At 40.3% G+C, this 26,046-nt stretch overlaps 1 protein-coding gene across 10 annotated transcripts in view; it reads left to right on the top strand.

The window, feature by feature from the left end:
- The window catches only part of ATP2B2 (ATPase plasma membrane Ca2+ transporting 2), a 340,287-nt gene that overhangs the window by 309,362 nt on the left and 4,879 nt on the right, over window positions 1–26,046 (top strand). For 8 of the 10 annotated variants that reach the window (XM_075006185.1, XM_075006187.1, XM_075006190.1 and 5 more), the window contains 2 exons: window positions 1,412–1,519; window positions 9,033–9,215. In XM_075006185.1, the coding sequence (XP_074862286.1) occupies window positions 1,412–1,519; window positions 9,033–9,215 (291 nt within the window). Of the gene's footprint in view, window positions 1–1,411; window positions 1,520–9,032; window positions 9,216–16,636; window positions 16,724–26,046 lie in introns of all 10 variants that reach the window. The other 2 variants (XM_075006186.1, XM_075006194.1) reach the window with 2 other exon arrangements.

A 26,046-nucleotide genomic window follows, 5' to 3' on the forward strand; every position in this document is an offset into this window, starting at 1 on the left:
TGTAAGTCAGTTTATGGGCACCCTGTTTAAAATAGTCTGAGCCTGATTTTCCAGAGATCCTGAACATCTGACACCTCGACTGACTGCAATAAGGATTAAGTGCACACATCTGATTTGACTGGAGGCTACTTTTATGGATGTCAACCTAGGCTGTGTCTACACGTGCACGCTGCTTCGAAGTAGTGGCGCCAACTTCGAAATAGCGCCCGTCACGGCTACACGTGTTGGGCGCTATTTCGAAGTTGAAATCGACGTTAGGCGGTGAGACGTCGAAGTCGCTAACCCCATGAGGGGATGGGAATAGCGCCCTACTTCGAAGTTGAACATCGAAGTAGGGCACGTGTAGACGATCTGCGTCCCGCACCATCAAAATAGCAGGGTCCGCCATGGCGGCCATCAGCTGAGGGGTTGAGAGATGCTCTCTCACCAGTCCCTGCGGGGCTCTATGGTCATCGTGTGCAGCAGCCCTTAGTCCAGGGCTTCTGGCTGCTGCTGCTGCAGCTGGGGATCGATGCTGCATGCACAGGGTCTGCAACCAGTTGTCGGCTCTGTGGATCTTGTGTTGTTTAGTGCAACTGTGTCTGGGAGGGGCCCTTTAAGGGAGTGGCTTGCTGTTGAGTCACTCTGTGACCCTGTCTGCAGCTGTTCCTGGCACCCTTATTGCGATGTGTGCTACTTTGGCGTGTAGACATTCCCTCACAGTGCCTATTTCGATGTGGTGCTGCCCAACGTCGAAGTTGAACGTCGACGTTGCCAGCCCTGGAGGACGTGTAGACGTTATTCATCGAAATAGACTATTTCAATGTCGCTACATCGAAATAAGCTATTTCAATGTAGTGTGCACGTGTAGACGTAGCACTAGTGTCACATAGGATGTCAAGTGTCAGAATCTAGGTCTTCCTACTTCAGCCCTGTGCTGAAAGGAAATACCTAGACTTTAGCATACTTAATCATGCCCAGTGGGGCTGACAGACTCACAGGGTCCCTGGGCAAGGAAGGGGAGAGGGTAGCACCATGCTCCAGGAAGGGAGGGACCCTCAAATGGAAGGGGGAGTCTGGGGCTAGCCTCCGCTGAGGCAGCCATCAGCACTGCCAGAGTGTACCACATAGTATCGCACTTCCACCAGTGCTGGCCGGAATATGCCACACACAGCCCTGGCAGCAATTTAAAGAGCCCAGGGCTCTAAGCATTGATGGACCCTTTAGAACTGCTCGGCCGTGAGGCAGTTGTCCCTTTTGTCCACCACTGCTAATGGGCTTGATTGTGCCACGAGCAATGGACTTGCTGAATCAAAGTGTAAGATAAACAAGCCTGCTGAAAGGGAGAGCAAAAGCTCACCTATATGTGGGGAAATTATATTTTCAGAAGAGAAATAAAGTGTTTCTTCCTCCCCTCATTTCTCCTCTGCAGATAATAATTGTGCAGTTTGGCGGGAAACCTTTCAGCTGCTCTCCTCTGCAGCTTGACCAGTGGATGTGGTGTGTATTTATTGGATTAGGAGAACTTGTCTGGGGTCAGGTAAGTGTCACATAGTGTTCTACCCGTTATGTTTTTACAAAAAGATGTCAGGTCTGGTTTTCTGAATGCTTTGTGAGTGAGTAATTTTATTCATAAGAACGTTTGTTTGCCATTCAACCATCTCTCACTCTATTACATTAGTTAATAAACTGGAAGTAAGCTACCATTTTAAGAATACAGGGGTTTTCAATAAGGCACTATGGTTTCTTTTAACATTTTTTAATTTTCAGACTTTTTCTTCAATAGAGCATAGTAATACTGTGATTTTGTTTCTGAAAGATGCCAAATTTATAGCCTTTAGAACTAACAAAACAAAACAGCAGTCATGTAGTGCTTTAAAGACTAAGAAAATGATTTATGAGGTGATAAGCTTTCATGGGACAGACCCACTTCTTCAGATCTCTGTTCCTCACCTTTAGAACTGTACTTCTGAAATCACAGGAAAAGGACACTTGTAGGATAAGCTTCCCTGTGTTGTCCCCAACTAATTTCACTTGAATGTGTTCCACAGTGACAAGCAATAGGAGGCGAGTGAATAGTTCAGTGCACACGCTTATCCATTTATTCTCTGTGCTGAGGTTGTTAACAATGGTTATGAGTTTGTCTATCCATTAACAGTGGTGCAATTGATGCCAGTTACTTTTTGTGACATGGCCTCTTCTCTACTATGGATCAGAATGAGCTCCACCAGCTCATTTAAGGTAGGTCTACACAACAAAGTTATTTTGAAATAGCAGCCGCTATTTTGAAATAACTTTGCTAGCATCTACGCAACACAATGGCTGTGGCCACACTTGGCCAAAATTTCGAAAGGGCCATGCTAATGGCCAAATCGGAGGATATAATGAGGTGCTGAAGTGAATATTCAGCACCTCATTAGCATGCTGCTGGCCATGGCACTTCAAAGTGCTGTGTTTCAATCACACGCGGATGGGGTATATGGAGGTCTTTTCCGAAAAGGACCCCATAGACTTCGAAATCCCCTTCAGCTGATAGGAATAAGGGGATTTCAAAGTTTGTGGAGTCCTTTCGAAAAGGACCCCCATGTAGCCAAGCCACACGTGATCGAAACATGGTACTTTCGAAGTGCTGTGGCCAGCAGCATGCTAATGAGGCACTGAATATTCATTTCAGAGCCTCATTATATCCTCCAATTTGGCCATGGGCATGGACCTTTCAAACTTTTGGCAAAGTGTGGCCACAGCCAACCACTATTTTGAAATAGGTTTGAAATAGTAGATGCCTTATTTTGAAACTAGTGAAACTCATTGCAGCTGCGTCTACACGTGCACGCTACTTCGAAGTAGCGGCACCAACTTCGAAATAGTGCCCGTCGCGTCTACATGCGTCGGGCGCTATGTCGAAGTTAACTTCGACGTTAGGCAGCGAGACATCGAAGTCGCTAACCTCATGAGGAGATAGGAATAGCGCCCTACTTCGACGTTCAACGTCGAAGTAGGGACCGTGTAGACGATCCGCGTCCCGCAACGTGGAAATTGCTGGGTCCTCCATGGCGGCCATCAGCTGGGGGGTTGAGAGATGCTCTCTCTCCAGCCCCTGCGGGGCTCTATGGTCACCGTGGGCAGCAGCCCTTAGCCCAGGGCTTCTGGCTGCTTCTGCGGCAGCTGGGGATCTATGCTGCAGGCACAGGGTCTGCAACCAGTTGTCAGCTCTGTGGATCTTGTGTTGTTTAGTGCAACTGTGTCTGGGAGGGGCCCTTTAAGGGAGCGGCTTGCTGTTGAGTCCGCACTGTGACCCTGTCTGCAGCTGTGCATGGCATCCCTATTTCGATGTGTGCTACTTTGACGTGTAGACGTTCCCTCGCTGCGCCTATTTCGATGTTGGGCTGAGCAACGTCGAAGTTGAACATCGACGTTGCCGGCCCTGGAGGACGTGTAGACGTTATTCATCGAAATAGACTATTTCGATGTTGGCTGCACGTGTAGACGTAGCCTGCATGGGGAATACCGCCTATTTTGAAATAGATGTTTCAAAATAGGGACTGTGTATGCAGGGATTAGAACCTATTTCAAAATAAGCCATAGTGCATCCAATGCCTCTGTTTCAAAATAGGCTGTATCTTGTGCATACACACTATTTAGGAATAAGGTTTGCTTATTCTGGGGCTTCTCTGGAGTGTAGACACATTATTTTGGAATAGCTTATTTTGGAATAATAACTCTGGAATAAACTATTCCAGAATAACTTTGCTGCATAGACATACCCCTCGTATAGCCCACTGCTGACCTTGGTCCCATACTTTACCTCCCATACCTTCAGCTTGCTGAGGAAGAAAGCTGGCAGCCGAAAGATGGCAGCCTTCAGCAGTGCATCCAGAACAGCTGATAATTCATGATGCATTTTAATCCAGGTGCAAGCATTAAGGTCTGCTACAACCTTTGGTGCCAAGAGTTAGTAGAATTATGTGTAGATGAATGTATCAAACATCCGCAACAGTCTAGAGGTAAAGGGATAAATTAATTTTGTGACTAGGTGTCTAGAAGCAATGGCTTAGACATTACTTGAACAGATACTGTCCGGAGGCAAGGGTGCAGCATATAACCACCAATCTCGTGTGTGGATAGTGTTGGAATAGAGAATACACAGTATTTTCCCTCTAAAAATATTTTGTAAATATCAGCCAGTTGGGTTATTGATGTGTTGAAAAGCTACCTACTCCCAAACAAGAAGAGGCCCCAGAAGTATTTTACTGTCTCGGGTAAAAATAAATCATAGGCAGGAATGGCTTTTCATTATCCTGAGAAGGAAAATTGCCCCTACATTTAGTTAATTAATTGTGACACTCTTTAAAGTGATTCTGGCGGAACTGTCTTCATGGACGCTGGGCTTCTGGGATGGATGGTTATTGTGGTCTGGAAAAAAATTAAGCAAGACTTCTTGGACAGTGGGGTCACAAGTATTTTTGAAGAAAAGAACTCAATTTGGTGTAAGCAAATGCCTCCTGGCAGTCATAGCTGGGTGCCGTCACTACTTTATTATGCTGATGAAATCGCCCCCCCCAGGAGGCAATGAATCACAGTAGTTGGGAAAATCAGAATGTCAGTTCGATAGCAATTAGTAAGAATGGGCTTGTCCTCAGCAGGTTGGAACATCTTCATTTTGGGAGAAAAAGTGGTGGTGATTATGCAATTTGTTGAACCACTCAGTTCTGATCTGTGGTTTAAAACATTTAAAACAGGGCACTGGGTTGCTTCTGGGTTTTGTTCTGCATGTTCAGTTATAAATATTACAACATAACCCAGGGAAGATTAACAAGCTTCTGAGTTACACTCGGAAGTGAAAGCAGTTGCAGAGGTCAATGGAAATTGTAACAGCAACGAAAGGTCCTGTGGCACCTTATAGACTAACAGAAAAGTTTTGAGCTTGAGCACAGACTCACTTCATCAGATGAGTCTGTGCTCACAAAAGCTCATGTTCAAAACTTTTCTGTTAGTCTATAAGGTGCCACAGGACCCTTCGTTGCTGTTACAGATCCAGACTAACACGGCCACCCCTCCAACACTTGGAAATTGTTAGGCACTTAACTAAACTTGTAGCATTAAAACTTCAATATAAAACTCTATGGTTACATTTATACTACATGGTGACACGTATCAGAGAGGTAGCCATGTTAGTCTGTAGCTTTGAGAATAACAAGAAGTCTTGTGGCACCTTGTAGGCTAACAGATATTTTGGAGCATAAGCTTTCGTGGGCAAAGACCCACTTCATCAGATGCATGAGTGTGGGGGGGGGGCGTTCAGAGGGGTATTTAAAGAGTGGGGTCCCAGTAAGAGGGAGGGCCAGAGCTGACAAGGTCTGTTCAGCAAGGTGGAAATGGCCCAGTATCAACAATACTTATCAAAAGAGGAAAAAACAAGTCAGATCAGACGGGGATGGGAGCCTTTGTCAGAGTCTAATGGGGAGCTATTAGCACCCAGAGCAGAGAAACTGCCTTTGTAAGCTGCGAGCCACTCCCAGTGTCTGTTTAATCCATGGTCAATGGAGTCAAATTTGCAAATAAATTGCAGCTCAGAGATTTCTCTCTCCATTTGATTTTTGAAATTTTTTTTGTTTCAGGACTGTCACCCTCAACTCTGCCACTGACTGTCCAGGGAGATTGAAGTGTTCCCCCACAGGCTTCTGTACATTACCGTTCCTGATATCGGATTTATGTCCATTTATTCTTTTACAGAGAGACTGTCCAGTTTGGCCAATGTAAATAGCAGTGGGGCATTGCTGGCACATGCTGGCATATATTATATTAGTAGATGTGCAGGTAAAAGAGCCCCTGATGGTATAGTTGATGTTAGGTCCTGTGATGATGTCACTGGTGTAGATATGTGAGCAGAGTTGGGAGCAAGGACTGTTGCAGGGGCTGGTTCCAGGCCTAGGGTCACTGGTTTGTGATTTTTAGTGGCTGGTGACGATTTGTTTCAGGTTGGCAGGCTGTCTGTAGGCGAGCACAGGCCTGCCTCCCAAGGTCTCTGAGAGTGAAAGATCATTGTTCAGGATGGGTTGCAGATCACTGATGATGCTCTGGAGGGGCCTTAGGTGGGGGCTGTATGTGATGGTCACTGGTGTTCTCTTGTTTTCCTTGTGAGGCCTGTCTTGTAGCAGGTGGCTTCTGGGTACCCGTCTGGCTCTATCAATCTGTTTCCTCACTTCCTTAGGTGGGTATTGTAGTTTGAGGAAATCAAATGGAGAGAGAAATCCCTGAGCTGCAATTTATTTGCAAATTTGACTCCATGAACCATGGATTAAACAGAGACTGGGAGTGGCTCGCATCTTACAAAGGCAGTTTCTCTGCTCTGGGTGCTCGTAGCTCCCCATTAGACTTTGACAAAGGCTCACAAAAACCAGATCAAAAGAGCAATGCACTCTGTCGATGGAGAGCGGCCAGACTGCAAGGTTGTGCTCTTGGCAGAATGGCCAACTGTAAGCTCAGCAAACAGGGCTGCCTGGTAAACTGGAAGTCTTGTCTGTCACAGGGGGCCTCCCAGAGCACCTTTATGGCTTTTTTGTCAACAGAAACTGTCAACAAAGATGTTGTTCCTCATTGCGGAGAGGCAGAATGCTGTTGGCGGAAGTGCCAAGTTTTGCCCAGAGACTGTCGACAAAACACATTGTGTGTGTAGCCGCTTCGTGAATTTTGTTTACAAAACCCCAGTTTTATCAACAGAACTCTCTAGTGTAGATGTAGCCTAATAGTTTTAGCCCACTCGTTTGTTCACTGGGTACGCTAGGGTTTTGTTTCTGAAGCATGGAGGGAAAAGATAGCAACAGTGTTCAACATTTGGGCAACCAGAAAAGAGATTGTTTACAAATGAATGCATCATTTATTTAGTAGATAGCAAGCACTTTTGACCTGTGGCAAGGCTTGGTAAATTCATGGAGGTTAGGTCCATCAATGGCTATTAGCCAGGATGGGCAGGGATGGTGCCCCTAGCCTCTGTTTGAGAGAGGCTGCAAATGAGTAACAGGAGAGGGAGCACATAGTGACTACCTGTTCTGTTCCTGCCCTCTTGGGTGTCTGGCAGGGGCCACTGTCAAGACAGGATACTGGGCTAGATGGACCTTTGGTCTGATCCAGTGTGGCCCTTCTTATGTTCTTCTCTCTCTCCTACAACCTTTTAATGGGAAGTTTTTTCTCTCTCCCCACTTGCCTTAGAGAAAGCCAAGCCCTTTCTCACCTGCCCTGTTCAGTTCAGGTTCAGCATGTGTTTCCCTTTGCTTCAGGAACTTCTCTTCCCCAGACATCCATCACACCCCATCAGGATTTGTGTTTTGGGGATTTAGGGTGCTTCAGTTTTTGAGAGACCAACTGGAGACACTTTGAAGGGCCCTCCTTGCTCAGCACTTTCTGATCATTTGCCCCCTTTAGGGTGGTTCAAGTTGGGCTCCCAAAATCACTTGTTATTTTTGAAAATCGTGGCCCTAACTGATAAATTCAATTTCCTGGGGAATGGTATTTGGCTCCTTAGAGCCCACCTCTAGTGGCCTGGACTTTACACTGCAGCAAGCTGTCTCAGTAGGCATCTGCCAAAGTTTGGGTAAAGTGAATCATCCCAGCTGAGAGGAAACAGCCCTTGGTCCCTCAAGGCTCTGTACTCCTGGTCCCACAAAGTCACTGTAGAATGCAACAGAGTTGCCTCTATACATGTGATACAACCTCGCTAGGCCAAGAATCACTTTGTCCTTTTCAGTTCTAATAAAACCCAGTTAAAAACTCCAGTTAGAAGTAACCTCATTCTTTAGCACAGGAACTTTCTAAGGTACAGCAGTTCAAATCCTAGAAAGGCCAAATGAATCAGAAATTATCTCAGTGACAGCGAGTCACTTGCCATTCTCTCTCCCCTCTGCCCATTCACTATTTCACAGCCACACTATTAAATTTCCAGTTCACATCAAACTTTTAAACATGCAACGTTCACCTTTACTTGAATTTAGGGAGATGAATTTGCTTAGGCTGGGATTGGAAAACTGACTCCTAAAAGAAACAGGTTCAACCTCATTTTGTTGTTGTTTTGTTTTTTAAACTCTAATGTGGATCATTTAATTCAGGAACATTTCCACCAAAATCCTTCCCAAAGCATCTCCATTCTATCTCCATCCTACTCCTCCTTACCACTGCCACTCCTGAACTAGTGAGATAGCACCCACACAAATATTTTGTTTCATTCCTCACCTATCTTCCTACATCTTTTTGCCTCCACCTGAGCCCTGATCCTCTTCAGCTTGGAATATACCATAGCTTGATGTGTCCTTGGCTGTGTTGCCCACCACAGCATCCAAAGACTGAGTCTGGCATCCCAGCATCCAGCACAAAAATGTGTTGGACCCCATAATATATCTCCACAGGGGGAAGTCATGGTTGCAAACTTGAGAGATACCTTCAGCCTCCAGTCCACAACTTTCCTGGCTGCCAAAGCTTCCTACCCCACAGGCATCCCATCTCTAGACTAAAGATTGGCATCTAGGAAGGATTGTCCCAATTGTGGTTTTTTTCCCTCTTCCTACGTGGGTTGAGTCTCCTATGATTGTTACTACAGGGAAACAAACACTCCCCTTCTAACCCTCATTCAAGGTGTCGGGGAGGTGAGGTCCCACCAGCAGGTTGGCTGTGGACTGTGATAGGTAATGGGGAAGACTGATGGAAGATTCACCCATATGTACTGAAAGAACTATGGAATCACCTGCACTGTACACTTACTTATCTGCCAGGTACTCCCAGGCATTTATGAATAAAAGTGCAGCCTAATTAAACCACATCAAGTGTGTCCTGTACTGTTTTTTCAGCATAGCTGGACAATGCTCTTTGCCCTGTGACTATAGTTTTGCATCTATAAACATGCAAAGTGTGCTAGACTGAGAGGAACTGTATAACTGTAAAGTGCCATTATAAACATATGTATCCGGCATTCCTGGAAGATTACAAGTCCTACTGATAACTCCTGTCTCTTCGATGCGATAAGGCTTACATTTTTAGCATTCTTTTATAATGTGATTTTTCAGATCATTGCAACCATCCCAACAAGTAGGCTAAAGTTTTTAAAGGAAGCAGGACGGCTCACAGAAAAAGAGGAAGTACCTGAAGAAGAGCTGAATGAAGATGTTGAAGAAATTGACCATGCAGAGAGAGAACTTCGCCGTGGACAAATTCTCTGGTTCAGAGGGCTCAACAGAATCCAGACTCAGGTATGTTAAAAGACAGCTGTAGAACCTCTGGCAAAGTATACACAGGATTTTCCAGTCAGACAAGAATATGCCACAAAGTAGAATCATACAGGATTTATGAGACTGAAAGGAAGGTACCTCAATAACTACACTTCCATTCCCAATCAGCAATTCAAAAGCTATTAAATCAGAGACACTCAAAATGGTTTGGTTTTAAAACAGTAACATGAAAATAAAATAAGAGACCTAAGAATGGCTTTCCTTGATGACAGAGAGCTGATCTGTATTTTCTACTTCACATCTATAGCAATCATTAAAAAAGTGAAATATTTCTATTTTAGTATTTTAAATAGTGAGCAAACAAACATACAGTAATATGCAATTTTAAAAAAAAATTATTTATTGGAAAATGTAGGCTTTTCACTAGTTCAGATTTACGTGTGTGAACTCTTATTTCTGCAATAATAAATGGCTTAAATTGATGCGACATTTGTGAAGAACAGGGTTTAATTTGGTAAATATTAAATCCCCTTTCTGCTCAGCAAAAACTGTAAAACCACCTTTTTTTTTTTTTTTTTGCAGCAGAACATTCAGGCATGTATGTACAGCTTTGACTGTCAGTTTTGAAAAATGTGAACCTGTATTTATTTTAGGTAACAGGAAGTTAAAATCCATCAAAAAGTTGAGATATATTTATTTATTTACTTTTATTTATGAACTTTAATATATCATCTATATCTTTTTAGAATGTTTCGCTAAGTGTACAAAAATATGCATGTAAATTGCTGCTGTACACAGCTAGAGAAAATTAAGTTTATACATGCACTGGCACCCTAAATATGCAAAATAGATCAATTTACTAAATAACATGGCCACAAACAAAATTTGTCTTCAGGCAGGATCCATATATTTTTTAGCAACATACATAGATGGCCATTGCAAAAAAAATAGCATATTAACATAATAGTCTCAATGACAACAGAGTGGAACTTTGAGAAGACAAGTATGTAATCCCCATGATATCAAATACGTCAGTTTATATAGGGTGTTAGAGGAGAACATGCAAATATTTAAATACTTACAATGCCTGAATGCTTTTTTCTAGTTTATAGTGTCTTAAATGGAATTTTCATCTGAGATGCATTTTTTGTGCTATTGAAAACATAGATATTTGTTTTATGTGAAAATACTGCTTTCCCTTTTTTCATTTTAAACATTAACAAACCTTTCTGAAGAAAGATACATTTTTATATTTTTAGGAAGAAGGGAATTAATAGGTGCAAGAAGTAATGGTGTATCAGGTCTCTGCAGTGACACTATTGTGTTGCTGTTATGGGAAAACAGGAGAATGAAGGGGGCAATTGCTGCTACAGAGGTTAAGGATCTGGTTAAATCCCAAAGCTCCCAAGGTAAGTAATTAAATATAGATCCCCAGCGTGGGGATTCTGTGTCCTGAGGACATTGACTCGGGAGCACTCATCAAGAGAGAAAATCCAAACTGTTAAAAGGACCCTTCAGATAAGAGTGACAAGCTTGGGCCCAGGTGAGGTCTATAGACTTTAAGAGTTATTCCCTAAACATATATTATTTTCTTCCTGGTGGCTGTAGGAGGAGTGTTGTCTGTTGGCATTTCTGTCAGGATGTCTTTCTGGTTGTGGTGAGTCTAAACAACAACAAAAAGCAAATTACACCCTTGCAGTTTTTCTTCTAGCTTGAGAAGTATCTTGTAGTTCTTCTAAGACCTTTGCCTTCATAATCCATGGATAAATTATTCTTCTTGTTTCCTATTTAAAACAAAATAAACATAAATTATGTTTTCTTGCTAACCCCCATCTACTTAGTATCTTTTCTACTCTTAGTTGTAGAAGTGTCTTTGGTAGGATATAATTCCTTTCCTGCCAGTAGGTTTTTGTGATTTTTCCCTCCCCAATATTTTGTTTATTCAGTGACTCTGATGTTTTACATTTACTTGACATCTGTGGAATGATATTGGAAAAAGGAAATAGGTCACTTTGAAAAAAGGGTTCAATGCAATCACAAGATGTCCCTTGGAGAGTGTCTCATATGCTGGTCAAATCAGTTCAAAACCCATTATTGGCCTCTGTTAGTGCATTTTGAGGCACCAAATTTTGTGCCCCATGCAAATAAATTCATACACTTGTACTGCATTTCCCAGGAAGCCATCTAAAGAAGAGTTGATGGAAGAAGATGAGGATGTCTCTAGCATCCTTGTGGAGCTGGAGGATTTGCAGGAATCCTCTGATGTCTAATGCACTTCTGGAGATGCAGAAGAAGAAGGTAGAGCATCTACTCCATTTCTTTATAAAGAGGATGGCAATGAGATTGGGAATTGGATGTAGAACCTTTCACCACTAGATGGCTGGTTCAAATCTGGATAAGTCCACGTTCCACCATCTGACACTTGTGTTGTGTTCAGTGTGAAATGAATTTTTGGTTATTTTCTGTCCAGTTGTTACTGGGCAGGTAATCATGTCACATACACAAAAAAAGTTTTGTGAGTCCCAAGAAGGTGCACAGTGAATCCACATTTTTTTTCTAGTTAACTGGCAGACATCTCAGCTGCATTTCTGCAAAGCCTATTCATCCAAACTCATATGAGCGACATCAGTTGTGGGATGTTTCTTTCTCTGAAAATAGAGCATTCACACCTGGGCAAAAGGGAAAGGATTCTACTGTTGCTTCCTCATATCAAAGAGTCAGGGACATCTCTAGTTCTTACTTGCAAAGATCTCAAATTATTTGTTTTAAAAGAAAGATGCAGGAAGAATTTAAGTCAAGAAATCTGGCCATGTACATTTCATCTTGTCTTCACTACTTATGTTCACTAAACTTTTTTGGCCTTTGTGTTGATATACTCATCTGTGAATGCCACAAGGTGGCTAATAAGAGGAATACCATGTAAACTCTCATAGCTGGCCCACGGTAACTACATAAGACCTCATAAAGATAAGGTAATAATGTGATCTTCCACAAAAATATTTTTCACCTATATCAATAATTTGCTAATATTTTTGCTGCATCTTTTACAGCTGATATATATGCAGGAAATCTTAGTACTAAGGAACTAGAGTTAAGATAGGACTGAATAGATAGCAATGACAGCCTTAATGATCTTTTAACAGCTAAAATAGTCTGTCTTCAGGCGAATTGCAGGGTAGAAAATCCAGGTTAAGTCAGATATCAACATAATTGTAATACAATTAAAACATAATTTAAGCGAAAGTTCTGTATTTCTCTCAAACTTAACAGTGGTTAAAATTGTGGACTCAGGTTTTCCAGACCTTTAAAACTATTTTGCAGGTTCCCATAGCTGAGAGTTTGTACAATTTTTTTCCTGTCTCATAAGCCAACTCTATTTTTTTCTAACGGTGATTCAGTACTACTTCCCTACCAAACAAGGGCATTTTGAGAATAAAAATAAACCGTGTGTAAAATGGTCATAGGCTATCATGAATGCCACAGGAAAGCTTATAAATAAACGCAACAGTAAATATACCTAAACTTTTCTAGTTTAGAGGGGAGCCTCTGCTCTGCATTTAGAAGAGTTCAATCCACCCTTGAAAGAGTTTGTTTTGAATAAGTGGATGCCATTACAGATATGAACAAAGAACGTATACTGAATTTTTCATCAGATTTCTTCTCCTACCCTCAGTTTGTTTTGTTTTTCAGTTTATCATAGGGCCAATGCAAATCAAGTAGCATGAAGGTCAAACCTTCCAAGAGGTTTTGAAATTTAAGCAAACTAAGTTGGCCTATCTCATCTCACACCATTACATTGGAGCATTTTATACCAAACATACACTAGAAAATCAGAAAGGTACAAGGGGCTAACTTGAATGGAATGTACCTTTTAGATTTCCTAGCTCACTTTTTTTTATTTTGACATTTGGACAGTCTATGGACATTGACTATAGTCTATGTCTGTTTCGACATTTGGGCAGTCTACACTCTCCAGGAGCTATCTATAATATAAATACTATCCATGGTATTTATTCAGCTCTAGGAAATCTTTTGTGCAAGAGGATAGCCAGAGAAATGTTCTTAAAGTAACGCTATAAAGGCCAAAATGTTCTTTTATTATGCAAAATTCCATAAGCATTTATTGGTAGAGAGATACAGCTATCTGAGACCCATTAACGGTCATGACAGAGTGGAAGTCTTTCAGCCTGCTTTTTTCATACTTTTATTAATTGTGTGCTCCTCACAAAGACAACTCTTGTGGATTCAGTTTTAAAAAGGAACACTGAATGGATGCAAAATAAAACAATACAAAAGTGACGTCTCTTTACCTTTACCATTCTCTTTATTAGCAATTCCATGTGTTCTAACAATGTCAGTTTACTCACTATTTAAATGGTAATTCTTCATTCTTGGTGGTTTCCTCCTTTTGCCACAGATATCTGGGATCAAATTCCTCCTGGTTTTGCATTTCACGTAGTCCCTATTGACTTTAGGCAGGACATGACCACATACATTAGCCTGTGAAATTCTGTAGGGGCTGTTAGATATTCTTGTCCACAGATTCCACAAAATGAGATCTGTATTTAGTTAGTTTCCTTAGGAGAAAGAGCAAATTACATACCTGTAATTCTTGTTCTCTGGACACAATATTAAATACAGATCTGCCCTCATCTTTCCACCTGTATTTATACTGGAGATCTTATTTTCAGCTTCTTATGGAGGCTCATTGCAGATATGTTTTAAGAAACTGGCATATGGAGGTTTAAAATTTACCATCCACAATGGTACACCTGGTACTGTCTGTAGTGAGTCTTAATAGCCTTTTGAATTCTCTTTTGGAGAGTGCTCCATGACTCTGGGTCACAACATGGAAAGCCAGGATCTCTATTTAAATTCTGCCTTTGGAGAATGAACATTTCAGGTAGGTAATTCAATGTTCCTTAATGTGTGATTAATGTTGTCTTGAGCCACATACTGGTTTTCCCGTGTGTGTATGTCCTGTAGCTTATGGCTCACTCACAGCTTTCTCTACATATCCATTCCCCTGGGGCCTGCTAACTTTGCTATTTCTATCCGGTTTATAATCAGGAATTTGCCTGCAGAAGAAAACTTGCACAGCAAGATGCCTTCATTTGTGTTTGCTTAGTGCAGAGATTTTAAGACCTAATATAAAGATTATGCATTTTAATTCCATATTAATACCTGGCTAGTTCTATTACACAGATTCATATGGGAAAAGAATGGACCATGACCCTACCAACTCTTTATCATTTGCATATGGAAATTTTCAGTACATGTTGTGCTGCACTTATAAGACAAGCATGTTCCACCAAAAACCTTTATTGTGGTTTCTAGTGCACTTTTTACAAGTGGTTTTGAGATGGACGCTCCTTAGATAAACATACGGGTGTTATGTAACACAGAGAAATAAATAACTATCTCCCTAAGAGAGCTGAAGAGGCTGCAGCTGTTTCAGCAAATATGCAGTAATTGCATATCTCTAAAAGTGGTATTGTAGACCACTGTGTACCATTTTAGTACTTCTGTCTCTGAAAAACAATGTGGAGGGTGTCCATCTAGATTCACGACAGCTATCTAATCAGTAAAGGTGCAGCATTACCATCCTGGATGATAGCTCTCTCCAGTTAAAAGGAAAAGGCATTGTGTAGTTTTGGGCATACATACTATTTTGAAGTTCTGCTCTCAGTCTTTACATGATGAGGAAACTGAAATATACTGTAGCTGGGGAGCCCTGGTTCTATTCAGTGTTGTGTTATCTTGGGGCTTGCGTTACAATTTTAGGTTCACTTTTATGACAGTGTGTTTTCAAATGGTAGCATTACTAGCAACTTGCATCACCGAGTTAGAATAATGGTACCCTTCATGGTATGGCTTACTTAGGTCACACAAGGCATGGGGATTCCTGTTCTTTGGAGTGAAAATGGATTTGTTCTTTGGGTTTGAAAATACAAGCATTTTTGTATATATGTTTGTTTTTATGATGGTATTGCTGATTCACCTAAACAACAGAGTTTTCTTTGCACAGGGACATCAGAATGAATTGATTTTGGTTAAAATAATCTCGTAGATATTTTATCACTAAATAGCAAAAAATCCATGCTGCCTGGCAAATGAATTTACACCATCTATACATTTTTCTGAAAACTGTTTGACAAAGTATATGCCAATGTATGTGGGAAAACAGCCATCATGACTCTAGCTTTGGGAGTTCCTGGCTTTTCTTTCCCTGGAAATTAGAATTAAGGATGGCAGGCTCTTTTAAGGAGCGATGGCATGAATTCTCTTCTCATGTATGTCAGTACTAACCCACTGTATTTTGGTTATACTGGTGGAACTGAAAGGAGAATTAGATGCATTATTCTTAAAAATACTTTGTGTCTAATATTTATCCTTCATTGGCATTAGTTATGAAGGGGAATTAAACCCCATTTAGACTCAGAGCTCACTATTTTGTACATGAAACTAATTAGGAAGCTCCTTGCTGTAAACGTCTCTATATTAATGACACACAGCTTGCAAAGTACAAGACTGCAGTTGTCATGATGCCTCTCAGCTACAAGCTGTTGTATTCTAATATAAAACTTATGGAAAAAAGACAAATGTGGTTGTATAAAATGTTAAACACTTCATCAGTTTGGCTTCTGAGGCCAACAATAAGAGTATTCATAAAACTTACAATGCGTAATATTAACAGGCAGTATCACAATGCTTCTGGAAACAGGTCTATATTTCCATGTAATTTAAAATACTGTCTAATTAGCAATTACAAAATATAACCATTTTTTTCTCTCTGCCTAATTTATATGATCCTTCAATAATAAAAATAAAAAAATTGAATAAATGTCAAAGTACCTAGTAACTTTATTGAGCTACTTCTTTGAAATTTCTAAAGTGAAAGAGCAAATTCTCTGAATTTGAATAGTTTTTCATATTTCTTTATTATAAGAAAATCGGGGATTTAATTTTGTTTCTCTTCTGGCAGACAATCTAGATGCCACTAATCAAGTACTATTTATTCTTAGCCAAAAAGATGGCGATTAGCATCATAGACTGTAAGGCTGGAAGGGACCTTGAGAGGACATCTAATCCAGTCCCCTGCACTCAAGGCAGGACAAAGTATTATTGATGAGTGTCATCAAAATATGTTAATTGTCATATACGCATATGTAGGATTTAAATTTTAAAAATACTGGTCCAAATCATGTAGTGGCATAAATTGGTACAGTTTCCCTGACTTCCAGGAAGCTGCTTTAGTTTACCACAAGAAAGAATCAGGCCCTATTTATTTCAACTAATTAAAAGAAATACTTGTGGCTTTAATTCATTCAACTGAAGGATAACTGTTTGCATGGTTGAGTATTTTTTTAATTATTATTCCTGTCAGTTGTGCAACTGTGTCCATTCCTTAAGCAACTTGTCTCATTTTTCCTCCATTGCAGATCGAAGTAGTCAATACTTTCAAGAGTGGCACTTCATTTCAGGGGGCTCTAAGGAGACAGTCCTCCGTCACAAGCCAGAACCAGGATGTAACCAATATTTCTAGCCCTAGTCACGTATCGTTATCCAATGCTCTTTCCTCTCCTACCAGCACATCTGCTGCTGCGGCTGGGCGTGAGTGTGTATTCTTAATGCATCAGATCTACTGAGATGCCAACTCACCTACTAGTCATTGAGGTTTTATCTGTATTGCCCTTTTTCCACCTTATGCAAAACACCAAAAAAACCTCCACCAACAACACACCTTCATAGCTGAATTATTTTGTATACCGTAGATACACTTCTTTGACCTTTTTATTACAGGTCCTTATTCAGATCGGGACACGTGTTTCTGGTTGCCCACCATGCAGTACACATAGATTTCTGTAATGGTGATTTTTTTTCCCTAACATATTTCTTCATCATGTGTGATGCATTTATTCGTACTGCAAAATATATCCTTAAAAATCATTCTGCCTTATGTTAATAAACATAATTACAGCTTCTTTGCTTAGAGATAAGTATCAGAGAGGTAGCCATGTTCGTCTGTACCTTCAAAAACAAGAAGTCCTGTGGCACCTTATAGACTAACAGATATTTTGGAGCATAAGCTTTCATGGGCAAAGACCCACTTCATTAGATGCATCTAATGAAGTGGGTCTTTGCCCACAAAAACTTATGCTCCAAAATATCTGATAGTCTATAAGGTGCCACAGGACTTCTTGTTGTTTTTGCTGAGAGAGAAAGTATGGTAAGGTACATTTCATATTATAGCAAGCACTAACAGACTACTGAAATATTAGATCCAGGTACACATATATGCTTATTTTGCCAATTAATTCAGTGACATCTTCTGTCCATTTCTTAGTGATAGCTGCTTTCCACATGAACAAAACCATACCCTCTGTCACTATGTATATATATTTTTTAGATTTACAGTCACATGCAATGGGTACCCATTGTGTAGTCTGGTTCTCCTTACAGTGTTTAGTTAGTCTCATCCTGCCTTAAAGTTCCATTTCTACAATGTTCTGAAAAAAAACCCCCATATATTGCAAAAGAAGTACTTTAAAAATCTCCCTATGTCAATCTTCTTCCGGAATGCCTGGGAGAAAAGATGGGCTTAATGTCATGTCTGAATATTTAATAAATCTACACAGTGATAAATCAAAGAGGGAAGTAAAATACAAAGCCATGGGCTTTCTCCCCTGCCGGGAAAATATCCTTCCCTCCTTATTTGTAAACGGATTTAAAGTAATGTAGAGCGAGGCAATCATAGGTATGAATTTTAGGCTTTGAAAACTCAAAACCATCAAATAGATTTCACCCAATTGTTCAAAAAGTAAAAATTCCAGAGCAAGCATGTATGAGCTGTTCACATGCAATTGTTCTAAATAAACAGACAACTATATTCAACACTGGCATCAATTTCCAAGTGGGCTCGGAACATAGAGACAATTATTTGTCTAATATCGAAATTACAGACATGGAGGAGTGTCATGTCCAATAGAAGTAGTTGCCTTAGAAAACAGATAAAAAAGGAGTGCTTACTGAGACTGCTACCAGCAGTAGCCAATTTCAGGATAAATGACCTTATATTTGTGTGCAAATGGCAGCCACGCTCCCTTTCCTAGGTGTCTGCAGTTCCTTCCCTCAGCCCAGTGTCTCATCTTCTTTAGGCTTTACCCAGCTCTGTCTGTTCAAACAGTTGGTCCCTCAGCTGTAGTCATGGAGATATAGATCTTGCCAAAGTAGTGATGGCGCCTCAGTTGGCAGTGATGCCAAAGGCAGGATAACACCAGTTGTTAACCTACCTAACTAACTTGTAACCATGCCAGACAAGAGAGGAAGCAGAATGGAAGCCAGCAGCACCATACATGCAAGAATCTTCTAATCTGGTGAACGATTTCCCATAGTAGCCAAGGATAAACTAATTCTTGGAATAGCGAGCTCCGAAGTGTTTCAGCACAATATCATAGTGATCTCAAACCGTCAAACAAAGTTCATCACCCCCCCATACTTTTCCCAGCAATCTCTGCAGAGACACCAAAGATTAAATGGCAATGGCAAGGAATCTAAACTCCCACCCTGCCTTTGCACCTACTTCCATGTGGGTCTCATTAGGCCATGCTTGTGTCCCTTTGTTGCAGCATGGAGAACTTAGATTGTCCTCATTGTCCAGGTTGGTCTCCAGGGCCATGAAACTAGCTGTCTTCATTTTGGAGGGGAGGGGGAACCAAGACAGTGTGGCTGATATTTTAAGATAATCAGGGGTGTGTATCTACACCTCAGAGAGCATCTAGAGTCTGGTCTTTAGATAATAGCTTGCATAGGCTTTATTACTGAACCAGGGTGTCTGTTTACATTAGCTTTTTAAAAATAATATTTCAGTTCTAACCAATGGTGCTGCTTGTGAAGCGCTATGGTTAGCTATTGGTTATGAAAAGCCTTACTATGTGCAAAATATTTAGCTTTTTTCAGCAATTGAATAAAACTATTTACTTCATGAAGCCAGATCACTTTCTGATGGCATTTGTAATGCCCCTCCCCCCCTTTCAGAAGGTGTCTCCAAGTCAAGCTCAAATGAAATCCTGTTTCTAGTGTCTCTTGCTTCTAGTGAGATGTTCTAGGATATTCCTCCAGCAAACTGACAACCTAGGCAGGGGTGAATTAAAAAAATAAATGCACAATAAACCTTTTCTTCCGTCGGTTGGATTAAATGATCCCTCAGTCTCTGAGAGGTAACATTTTTCAGCCACCTAAGATGCTGGACTCCTTAAGGCTCTTCTATAGATAGAGCTGTATGAAAGACATAACGGAGTCTATGAGATGCTTAATATTCAGTGCTTACTTGTGGACTGGGATTATTTTGTTTGTTTTTAGATGAGCATTCAATGTTTTTTTTAAATTTCTGAGCATCTCTTTAGGAATGTTTTCTGTGATGCTTATTAAGAATGGCACTTGTTCAGTTCCCCAGGAATCTAAAAACCACTTCTCTAACATAAACACACTGATGTTTTGTAACGGGGGCTGACCATTTATCCATTCATGTGCCTGAATGTATTGTGGCAGAGAGTTCTATATTTCAAGAAGTTAATGGTGATTTTGAGAGGCCAACTTGAGATGGCTTAAAACATCCTCTGGAAATTAGATCCTTCACAGATGTCACTTTGCGGTTCCAAAAATTGAAGACTTTAGAAATCTAAAATCACTGCTGATTTGAAAATTTAAGCATGCCATGGACCATATGGCAGATCTGGCACTAATAAGCACTGACACAGTAACCTCTACACAACCACCTGTTATCCCTTGCCACTCAACTGTAGGATTTGTAGCATCCCCAGTTTGCAAATAATCATACTGAGGTATCAGTCAAGTGACTTCTCCAAAGGCACACAGAACATCGGACAGTTAATCAATGTTCTTGGTTCAAACTACTAGACAACAGGTCAGCAACCCTGGGCACAGGTGCCACAAGTGGCACATGAATCAATTTTCATTGGCATGTGAGGTGGGAGCTCAGCCCCACCCCCTTCTCCACCATACATCTGGGAGCTTAATCAAAGCCGTGCCACCTGTGGATTAACAAAAGAACAGCAAATGCTACCAACCACCATCTAAATGGTAAAACTCTGCATCTTAATCTGTTTATTAATGAAACTGTTGTAAGTAGGATTATTAGCACCAGCACTCTGAGCTTACATAGAGGTCAAAAGGCCAAATTTCAGCACTCCACCTCGAAAAGGTTGCTGACCCCTGTAGTAGACCACATAGCTTGGAGGGGAAATTATTTATTCCAATTTTTAATGGCTTGAACTCTCTAATTTAAGAGCCATTCAGAAATGCCCATGTAGTGGTATACAATAGCATACGTTCTGTAAAAAAAAAAACAAAAAAACAAAACAAAACAAAAAAAACCCGAAAGAAATACAAGCAAGAAAATGCATGAAAAAGATTTCACATACAGTGCAGAGTATTGGCGTTACTCTAATGCACAGAGGGATTTTTCTCCTGTTAACATTTACCTCTCTAGTAGTTCATTGATCATGTATAAGTACTTACATTACCTCAGGTTATGTCAATATCTGTTTGATATCGCCACACCCAGAGTATTTTGTGAGCTGCATTTCCAGGAAAACGCCTGTGGATTTTCAGCCTCTCATAGATGTGGAAACATAAGAACAGTGCTTTTTCTGTGCCGGTACCTGCTGGTGTCAAGTACTGACACCTCAGAAGCCCCAGCCACACGATTGGCTGAAGAGGAGGGGTGGGGAACCGCCTGAGTACCGGCACCTCTTTTTTTACAGAGAGGCACTGCATATGAATAGTTCAGTTGTTGTATTTTCATTAAAAGTAATACTTTATTTTGGATCTCACGATCTCAAGTTACGTTGCTACTCTCTAGTTATCACAATGGTTTAGAATGTTTAGTGGCCAGTTCTACTTTTGTGATTGTCAGTATTAATGAAGAGATAAGACCCATTGCAGCATTCCCTTATCTCTCAAGGTCTTAGTTTGAGACCTATAGCTTGGCTACGTATTGAAATGAAATCTGAAATGGAAATAAGGCTGTTTCCTTTGTCTAACAGTACAAAAACAAACCAACATCCCCCCAAAACGCAACCAGCTATTTAAATTCAATACAGTGTTCACACATTGGAAATTACAAATAAGAAAGAAATGTAAAATCTGAGGTTCCATATGCAACATTAATGTGAAAGTGGTCCAAGCAAACTGGGCATTTTTCTGGTATAAATTCTGTGCTATGAATAGAAATATATCAACAATTGCAAATCTAGTCAATTTCAAGTTAATACAGAGTTATATTTACTTACTTGAGATCAGAAGCTGGCTCTCTCTGTTTCCTCTGTGGTGAAACTAAGTAGGTTGAAAAACTAAATGTACAGCTAAATCTTGTTCAGCTTATTTGAATATAGTAGTTCCACTAAAATAAATGTCAGTAGGTTTCAGCCAGTAATATAAAAAATTTCTTAAATGGCATTATTTATAAACTACTGCTGTCGATTAAATCACAGTTATTACATACAATTAATCCAAAACAAATTAACTAGATTACAAATCATGGTAATCATAATTTTAATCACACTGTTAAACAATAATAGAATGCCAGTTTAAATTTATAATAGCCATATATACATAACGTCAACTCTCCTACTTCTTATTCAGCCAACCACTAAGACAAGCAAGTCTGTTTACATTTTGGGATGCTAATGCTGCTTCGTATTTATAAAGACACCTGAAAACACACATTTACATGGCACTCATTGTCAGGTGCTATACGCTAAACATGTCATCTATGCTAAACATTCACGTGCCCCTTCATGCTTCAACATGTGGGCTATAATAATTGACACTGATTTGTTTTAGTGCAGTTCATGTAAAAAAATCTGTATTTGTAAATTGCACGTTCATAACAGAAATTTTACTGTTACGTCCATTTCTCTTCTTCCAGTGCTAATATTTGTAATAAAAATAATATGCAATGAGCACTGTACACTTTGCATTCTGGGTTGTAATTGAAATAAGTATACCTGAAAACGTAGAAGAACATGCAAAATATTTATAGTAAATTTTATCTGGCATTGTATTAATATTTAACAGTGCACTTAAAATTGTGATTGAGACTATTGTTAATCTCATGATTAATTGCAATTATTTATTTGATCATCTGACAGCCCCAATATAAGTCCTGTTAATATCAGTTCAAAATGTTTCAGAACATTAAGGTTTTTCTGACAACTGTGATATGTTAATGATGAGCTGCTGTAGAAATTACATGCTGTGGGGTTGGTTCAGGACTAACACCATTAATTTCAGTATAATCAGCATCAGGCCCTTTTTGTGGTTATATTAGAGCACCTATTGTCCTGTTCTCACTACCAACATGTGACTTTGCAGAGCCCTATCTGAAATTACTGTATGAGCATAAAGAACGGTTACAGATCCCAAAGCCTTTGTACTCATTTCAGACATTTAAAAGTAAAAATAAAATAAATAAATAAATAAAAATTGCTACCTAAAAGTTAACTGCTTTTTCATGTAGCTTCCAATTTTCACAACTTTGGCTGCATGTGATACAGAACCTATTATTTACAAAATGACTTCCACATATACATCGTCCTAGTTTATGGACTTCTCATGCTGCTCACCTAAAAATGCAAGAAGCCACAAGAGAACACATGCAAGAGGCCCCATGGGTGAATTATCTTCTGTTTCGAAGCTTCACACCATCTACGGTATTTAACCAAACACCATCACTGTAACTTTTGCACAGCCAGATTCTAGATATTTTTGAGGTACACTTAAGAGTTGGCATCTCTTTGCAAACTTGACCTCTTGTTGACTTTTTTATGCTAATCACCTTACTGACATTTCAGTAGAATTGAATTTGTTTGCTTTTGCAGTATTCTACTCTCTACTGTCTGAATATCAAATGTGTTTGTTTTCCCAGAGGGCTAGAGAACACTTGGACAAAAGGGTTCAGCAGGAGAGAGTGAAATAAAAAGAGGTTGTGAGTCTTTAACCTTGAGCCTGAAATGAATGTGAACCAAACTCAAGATAGCTGGCTTATCTGAAGCTGAGTAAACATTCGAGTATAAGCCCATACTCTAATAACCATACCATATCTGTTGATCTTAAAATGGGTCCTATGTATTTCACCTTTATACTGTTTTACATAGGGGTGAGATTTTTCTCTAATCTTTTCCCTCTACTGACAAAAGCTCTGTAGTATTTAAAAATTGTTTCTCTTTCATTTTTCTTCCCTGATTTTAAGTCTAACTTTCAGGGTGGGACGAACTGAAGAGCTTTTTTTTTTTTTTTAATTACAGCCACAGAGAAGAAAGAAGTGGAAACTTATAGCTATGTCAAAATGTCCAGAAGTGTTGTGCCCACAGTCTTCTGTTTAAAACAATTCATTTTTTCTGTTGTCTCCATTACTGTAAGAAAAGACTATCTCATTGTTTGTCTTCCATTGGCATTGTCAGCATCATGAAAAAAAAATCGTATCTTAACTTCTATGTAGTTCATTACAAATCAAGATAGCAACAGCTGACATGTCACCAAATTTCACACCTTGCACAATGAAAGTAAGATCACAGAGAGCTCTGTACTGCAATGCTAAAGTTAAAAGAATAAATGTTATACAGTTATAGCGTATGTCCATTTCTACACAGGCCAGTTTCTTCGAAAGTGGCATGGTAATGCATGGCCCGAAACATGCTAATGAGGCATGGATGCAAATTCCCCGCACCTCATTAGCATACGGTCACGTGCTTTGGAGTCCGGAAGACCGCTCTTCCAGATTCCAAAACGCCGTTTAGAAGCGTGGCTCCGGGGGGAAGGGGTGGTGGTCTTCCAGAAGGAAGACCTTCTTCCGGAGGCCCCTTCTTCCCAAAAATTTTCGGGAAGAAGGGGCCTCTGGAAGAAGGACTTCCTTCCAGAAGCTCCCCGGAGGCCGCACTTCTACACTGTGTTGTGGAGTCCCGAAGAACGGTCTTCCGGGCTCCAAATGACGTGACCATATGCTAATGAGGTGCGGGGAATTTGCATCCGTGCCGCATTACCATATTTCAGGCCGTGCATTACCAAGTGGCCTGTGTAGAAATGGTCTGAGTCTACACAATAGCCTTATTTTGAAATAAGCTATTCCGGAATAGCTTATTTTGAAAGAATGCGGCTGTGCACAAAAATGCACTTTGAAATAGCATTTAGCTATTTCATAATATCGCATCTGCATACAGAGAGTGTATTTCAAAATAGAGCCATTGGACACACTGGCCATGGCTACACTAGCCCCTGCCTTTCGGAACGGGTATGCTAATGAGCCACTTCAGTAGATGCTAATGAGACTCTTCAATGCATATGCAGTGCCTCGTTTGCATAAGAGTGGCTGCATGTGTTTTGAAAGTGGCGCTTTTGCAACGCACGCCGCTCGTGTAGATGGGGCCTTTCAAAAGGACCCCTAGACTTCGAAAGCCCCTTCTTCCCATTTGGTTTTGGTATCTGCCAAAGTGGCTCATTAGCATCCCACCTTTCGAAAGGCAGGGATTAATGTAGCCCCAGCCACCATGTCTTGTTTTGAAATAGGCGCTATTCCATGCCTTAACAGCTCCTGTTTCAAAATAGCTATTTTGAAATAGGTGCTATTTCTCATAGAGCGAGGTTTACCAATTTCAAAATAAGCCAAGCACTATTTCAAAGTCATTTTGAAACAACTTTGCTGTGTGCTTACCCATAGACTACAATATTTACACATGGGCTCTGATTCAGCAAAGCAGTTAAACGTGCCATGACTCTGATGGAACTATACGCTCTTGAATTTACGCACGTGCTTAAGAGCTTTGTTGAATTGGGATCATATTATTGTTAGCAAAACATTTTATTTTTAGCATGGTGCTAGTTTAACTGGAAGTGCAAATAGCCTGGCATTTATGAACTCAGCAGACCCACCTTCTGTGAGTGTATTCAGGTTTGTCTTTACTGATTTCTCTTGCAAGCACCAGAGCTATTTTTTCTCTTGCTAGCTCTGGCATAATAAGGTGGGCTATATTCAGTTGCCCATGTTTTAACAGGGTTTTGAATTACACACATCCTGGAGAATCTTTTACTGTTTTTGAGGCACAGACCAGAAAGAACACATTGTCAGATCCCAGGCTGAATCTGCAAGGAGGGAAGTCAGAAAAGCCAGTTCTGTTTCTATGCTGAGTAAAAGTAATCTTGTAAATGAGAAGTCATTGGGAGACACGCACAGAGAACTACAAGATGTCATCACTTTCAGAAGAGAACAATATTTTTAATATGTGTATTTTATGTGGCCAGCTTATAAGAAAATCATATTGCTTTTGTCAATGTATCTAAAGTTGATTTTTGTGGCCACCACACAGCAGGAGGTTGATGGGAAAAACTGTCTCATTAACTTCTCTTACTTTTTGTGATTGCCAGGAGTATGGGTTTTACTCAAATATCTGAGTTACAAAAATGTGCCAAGACCTGAGTTCAATGCTTTCGTTTTGTTGATTATGTTATTACCCCAAGATGCACTGGAAACTGCCGTCCAGAGATTTTTTGGGTGTTAGCAGGGTTCGCACGGAACTGTCTTAACAGGCAGTAAAAGAGGTGGGGAGTTTCAAATACTTGCATTTAGTCCTACAGTTCCCACACTCAGCCCAGGTCTCCACAAGGAGGTAAAATTGATTTTAGATATGCAACTCTAGCTATGTGAATTGCATAGTTCAAAATGTACATTTTGTTTCCAGGCTGAATATACTGCCATTGGATCATTGATATAGACCTTTCTCTGCTAGACTGAACAGCTCATTATTAAAGAATTGTTCCCCATTTGGACACTCCC

The sequence above is a fragment of the Carettochelys insculpta genome, chromosome 11, assembly GCF_033958435.1.
Source record: "Carettochelys insculpta isolate YL-2023 chromosome 11, ASM3395843v1, whole genome shotgun sequence".
Taxonomy (NCBI): domain Eukaryota; kingdom Metazoa; phylum Chordata; order Testudines; family Carettochelyidae; genus Carettochelys; species Carettochelys insculpta.